Genomic DNA, 5,174 nt, shown 5'->3' on the forward strand with positions numbered 1-5,174 from the left:
GAGTAATTTTTTCAAGAAAGAAACACAAAGAAGATTCAGATCATCAAAAGCAAGCAACCAACTATTATCGCCATGGACGCCATTGATTCCGTCGTTGATCCTCTCAGAGACTTCGCTAAGGATAGCATCCGTCTCGTTAAGCGTTGCCACAAACCAGATCGCAAAGGTATTGTTTTGTTTTGAAATCTATTGATTCTGCTGGATCTCGACCTGTGAATTGACCTAAGCTTGTTTTGATTTTCGTTTGTAGAGTTCACGAAAGTTGCAGTTCGTACGGCGATAGGGTTTGTAGTGATGGGATTCGTTGGCTTCTTTGTGAAGCTCATCTTTATTCCCATCAACAACATCATCGTCGGCGCCACTTAGGTATATTCTTTCTTTTTCTTCAATTTATTTCAGATCGGTTGTATGTGAATGGTGTGATTCAACAATTGGTTGGTGTAGCATCAATTCTTGTTAGGACCCATCATGCTTCTCCTGTGGTTGGATTATACAATGGTGTTCTCAGTTGTGTCAAGAAAAAAGGTCTTTATGTTTACTGCATTCAATATCTGAGTACTTCATATTCAATGAGAGATTGTTGAAATTTATCCAAACAAGTAGCTTTTGATCACTGTCATATACAAGTCTAGAATCTGATCAATGTAAAATTTGTGTTGAGCATTTGTCATTCAAGGGAAAGATGGTTAACGAAGAAATTTGCTTTTTCAGTAATCATTAGATGAAAACTGTTGTTTGGGAACTACTCTTCTAAGTCTTTGTTTGGTGTGTTTGCAGGAAGCAAAGAACAGAGTTTTGAGAGAGAGAGAAAATTAGAGTTTTGCTGTTACAAGAAGTCACATGTCACTTCTATGTTTTCATGTCATCGGATTCCATTTGTTGCTATGTTTTTTTTCTTTCTTAATTTGTTCGCGACTGAGATTTCAGGAAGTTGTGACCTAGGATTTCATGTATACACTTGGTCTGTCTCTCTTTTACACCCCAAACCTCGACCAGTCCCCCCACTACATGGTTAACAAAATAGAAAGACTGGCTCGTGAACACATTGCAAAAACATATAACCACAAACCTTCAGGATTTTTACAGGAAAATGGCCTTTAGACTCCAACAATTTGCGTCGTGTCTTTTTAGATCCAAATAAAACATAAGTACGAAATCATTCCTGAACTGAGATTTTTTTAAAATTTCGACCCAAACTTGACTCCGTAACATGAAATTCTACCTTGACTAACTAATTCTATCCGACTATACATGGTTTATCGTTAGTCAACCGTTAAACCATGCCTAGTCGGATAAAGAAAAAGTGTTGATTTCAACTCATATAATTTTGGTCGTGCTTTTTCGGACTTGAACAATGAGTAAGTGCGATCTCATACTCAAACCGAACAATAATTTGAATTTCATACCCGAACTTTAGTTAGAATCCTACCATTAATTACTGTTTGAATCCTACCCGAACTTTAGTTATAATTTGAATCCTACGATTACTGTTTTTTTCTAAAGTGAAGGTTAGAGAGAACCTCTTTTGTGATACATTTATATGTGGGATATCAACTTGAATTTTTTTTATTTTTGCTGTCATGTGGACTTCAATTTGCTACAATAATGGTAGTGTGACTAAATCTGGAATTTTGGGGACGATAAATATTAATTAATAAGAGTTTTAATAAAAGATTCTTTTTACATAGTTTGAAGACTTATGTGTAAATATATAACTTCGAAAAAGTTTGGAGGCCAAGGCTATTATTCACTAAACTATGCTCAGATTGGGTCATGAGTGTAATCTTTCTGTTAATATATCGTAAAAAGGTATTGGTTGGGTTCACCAATATATACATGAGGCTCACGAATATATTGTCATGGTCGGTCAAAACGTATGTAACCAGCTTGCATAAAAACACTATTAAATGTAATCTGATTCATTATTACCAATTTACAGGGAAAATCGTATTTTAAACACCGAAAGTGTCACTTTCTAACACTTTAGACACTAAAGGTTTTTCACTAGCACTTTAAACATTCAAAGTGACATTTTTATCATAATAAACCTCCAACGACGTTTTCCAGTTCATAGGCGACCGATACTGTTCATTTTACAAATTAAAAATTGAATGAAGTTGGAAAAAAATTATAAAAAATTTAAAACAAAATTAAAAAAAAAAATTAAAATTCAAAAAACATAAATATTAAAATTTCAAACTTAAAAATAAAATAAAATATTAAAAATTCTAAAAATTCAAAAATAAGATCTAAAATTAAAATGTCAAATTTAAAAACGAAAATAAAATTTGAAAAATTCTAAAATAAGATCTAAAATATTTAAAAAATAATAATTTCAAATTTTTCTTTATTTATTTGTATTTATATATTTAGAGCATAAGTGTCTTTTGCATCTTTAGTGAAACATTTTTGGTCATTTTCTTTCTTAGAAAATCTTTTTGGGAATTTTTTTTTAATTTTAGATCTTATTTTATAATTTTTTTTAAAAAAAATAAGAAATTTCTTTTTTTAATTTGACATTATAATTTTAGATTTTATTTTTGAACTTTTAGAATTTTTAATATTTTATTTTATTTTAAGTTTGAAATTTTAATTTTATTTTTTATGTTTTTTGAATTTTTAGATTTTTAAAAAATTTTGTTTCGAATTTTTTACAATTTTTTCCAATTTCATTCAATTTTTTTCTGTATTTTTCTGTATTTTTTTTTTTTTAAAAAAGAAACCGACACGTCATCATTTTGACCTTTAAAATGAACCGTACCGGTCGTCTATGAACAGGAAAACGTCTTTGGAGGTTTATTATGATAAAAATGTCACTTTGAAGGTTTAAAGTGCTAGTAAAAAAATTTTGGTGTTTAAAGTGCTAAAAAGTGACACTTTCAGTGTTTAAAATGCGATTGTCCCCCAATTTATACATTAATATTGTGGTCTTATGCATACAAAATAATTAGTTAAACATCAGTATGAAAATTTATGTTTTTGCTTCTGTTTTTTTTTTCTTTAAACGAAAATACTATAACACTACAAATGCATACGTTATCAATGGATGCAGTATGTTAAAAGAAAGAGCCATTTAAGTGATTTCGTGTCGATTATCAGATAAAGTATGCAGTATGTCTTAACATTTTTACAAAAAAAAAAAAAAAAGTATGCAGTATGTTAAAAGAAAGAGCCATATAAGTAATTTCGTGTGGATTCTGATCATTAGTATATAAATAATAATAAAGCAAAGACATCGAATTCCCACTTCTCATGTTACGGTTGATCCTTCATTTTCAGAACTCGATATAGTTCACTACCTTATCGTGAGTTTATTAAGATTTGTAACGCAACAACGCCCTTTTGTCATTACTTTCATTTCAATTGTCAAAATGTTGGTTTTAGCTAACTCCAGTTATTGGCACCTCAAAAGAGATATCATCTTATCTTATGTGGCAAAAGATTACAAGGCAAGTGTCTGTAATGAAAAATCTGACACGATGAGATGTGATAACTATTGTCCAAGATGCGGGAGCCTAAAAAACTGTTACTCATGCCATATTTGAATTCTTCAGTTTTGTAAACATGGTCCCTCAACAACACCGTCTAGTCCTAACATCTTTCCGCTACCGAATATTTATGCCAATATGGATTACCTCAAAGAATTACATTGTTGAACCAGAACTCTTATTATGGATAATTTGGTATATCTAGAAGGCTCAGAATGACAAACTATTAAGGATGATAGACAGGGATCCTTTGGAGTTAGTCTAATATGTAGAAAGTGAGTGTCAGACTTGGTTTAGTGCGAATGAGATGGTACCTCCCTTTCCGTAGGAGCATAGTTGTGAGGAACCCAAAGTCATAAGCTTGGAGAATATATATATTGTGGATGATTCATGGACTTCCACATCGCAGTTTAGTGGTTGTGGTTGAGTTTGGAAGGAAAACATGGGAAAATACAACTTATGGAGATGCGAAACTTAAGAAGGCGAAATACTGCTTTACTGTCGGCATTGGAAGCACTGTGATGGGCAATAAAAAGTATGTTACAACATTCGCCATGTCAGAGCTTTGGGACAGATTGCATAGATTTGATTGTGATGATAAAAGAGCCTCATGTTTGGCCAAATTTTGTAACAGAAATGGAGGCGAGCAAGACGCTACATATATGTTTTTTGAATTTCAAGATATCTCATATCCCGAGAGGAAAAATGGAATTTTGGGCTTTTTAGCTAAGACCGCAAGATCCTTTCATAGAGAGCTTTGTTAAATCGGTTGTTATATTCTGATCTGGTTACCCAGACCACCTCAAGTTTGAATAATATAATAGCCGTTCGATGTCAAAAAAAAAAATTAACTAGAGTTATTGGCAATTTAAAATTTAATTAACTGAAATAGTTTCAGAAACTGTAAAACAGGAAAATAGCTGGGAAAAACAACTCAAGGAACTGGCTTTACGGAAATAGTGGTATCAAGAAACAAAGAAAATTCTTAAGATATATAGATGGAGATTTGATTTGATTTTTAGCTTTCTTGTTTCACTTAAGCAATTCCAATATTAGTTTGTACCTTTAACGTTTCTTTCGTTAATCAGTAAAGGTACAATAAAGACAAAGTTTCATTTGATGGTTTAACGAAAACATTATTTTGTACAAGGTACTGATTAACAACTGAAGTATTGTACGTAGGTTGATCTGTTGGATAATTTCAATTAACTTAAGGAGCAAGTTAACTCATTAAAGTGAAGTTTCATGGGTTAAGGAAAAAGGAAAACATATCGAGCTTAGGAATGTTTCCATATTATTATTAGGAAAAGATGTAGCTTCTTCCTATATAAACAGTTCTCATGGAGAGATGTTCCATCAAGAGAAACACATTGAAAGGTTTAGTTTTGAGAGAGTTTCTAAATCTAATAAGAAGAGAAGTTCTTATAATCTTTGTGTTTGTGCAACTTTAATTGGTATCAGAGCTCCAGGTTTCGAAGGTCGTTTACAAGAGGAGTTGTAACTTCGATCAAAACATGGGAGACGATTCTCAAGCACGTGATAAAGGTCTTGAGATGAAGAAGGACATACGATGTCCGATGCTAACATCGACCAACTACACCGTATGGTCGATGCGAATGAAAGTGATGCTTCGTTTATACGAAGTTTGGGATACGATTGATCCAGGGAGTAACGATGCAAAGAAGA

The 5,174-nt window shown here is 32.0% G+C and overlaps 1 protein-coding gene across 2 annotated transcripts; it reads left to right on the forward strand.

Moving 5' to 3' along the window:
- On the forward strand, nt 1-1,004 carry LOC106333229 (protein transport protein Sec61 subunit gamma-1). Of its 2 annotated transcripts, none has more exons than XM_013771697.1 (3): nt 1-166; nt 251-366; nt 778-1,004. In XM_013771697.1, exons 1-2 carry the CDS (start codon nt 73-75, stop codon nt 364-366), a joined length of 210 nt encoding a protein of 69 aa, XP_013627151.1. In that variant the 5' UTR covers nt 1-72; the 3' UTR covers nt 778-1,004. The 2 variants fall into 2 exon arrangements, with proteins under 2 accessions (XP_013627151.1, XP_013627152.1); XM_013771698.1 differs by lacking the exon at nt 778-1,004 and adding an exon at nt 445-758.
- The last annotated feature ends 4,170 nt before the right edge of the window (nt 1,005-5,174 follow it).

The sequence above is a fragment of the Brassica oleracea genome, chromosome C3 (assembly GCF_000695525.1).
Source record: "Brassica oleracea var. oleracea cultivar TO1000 chromosome C3, BOL, whole genome shotgun sequence".
Lineage (NCBI taxonomy): Eukaryota > Viridiplantae > Streptophyta > Magnoliopsida > Brassicales > Brassicaceae > Brassica > Brassica oleracea.

What these genes read in the sequence shown, in the direction of transcription:
- LOC106333229 (XM_013771697.1), top strand. Translation starts at nt 73, where the DNA reads ATGGACGCCATTGATTCCGTCGTTGATCCTCTCAGAGACTTCGCTAAG. An exon ending in CCACAAACCAGATCGCAAAG is followed by an intron (nt 167 to 250) that starts GTATTGTTTTGT and finishes TTTCGTTTGTAG; the next exon opens with AGTTCACGAAAGTTGCAGTT.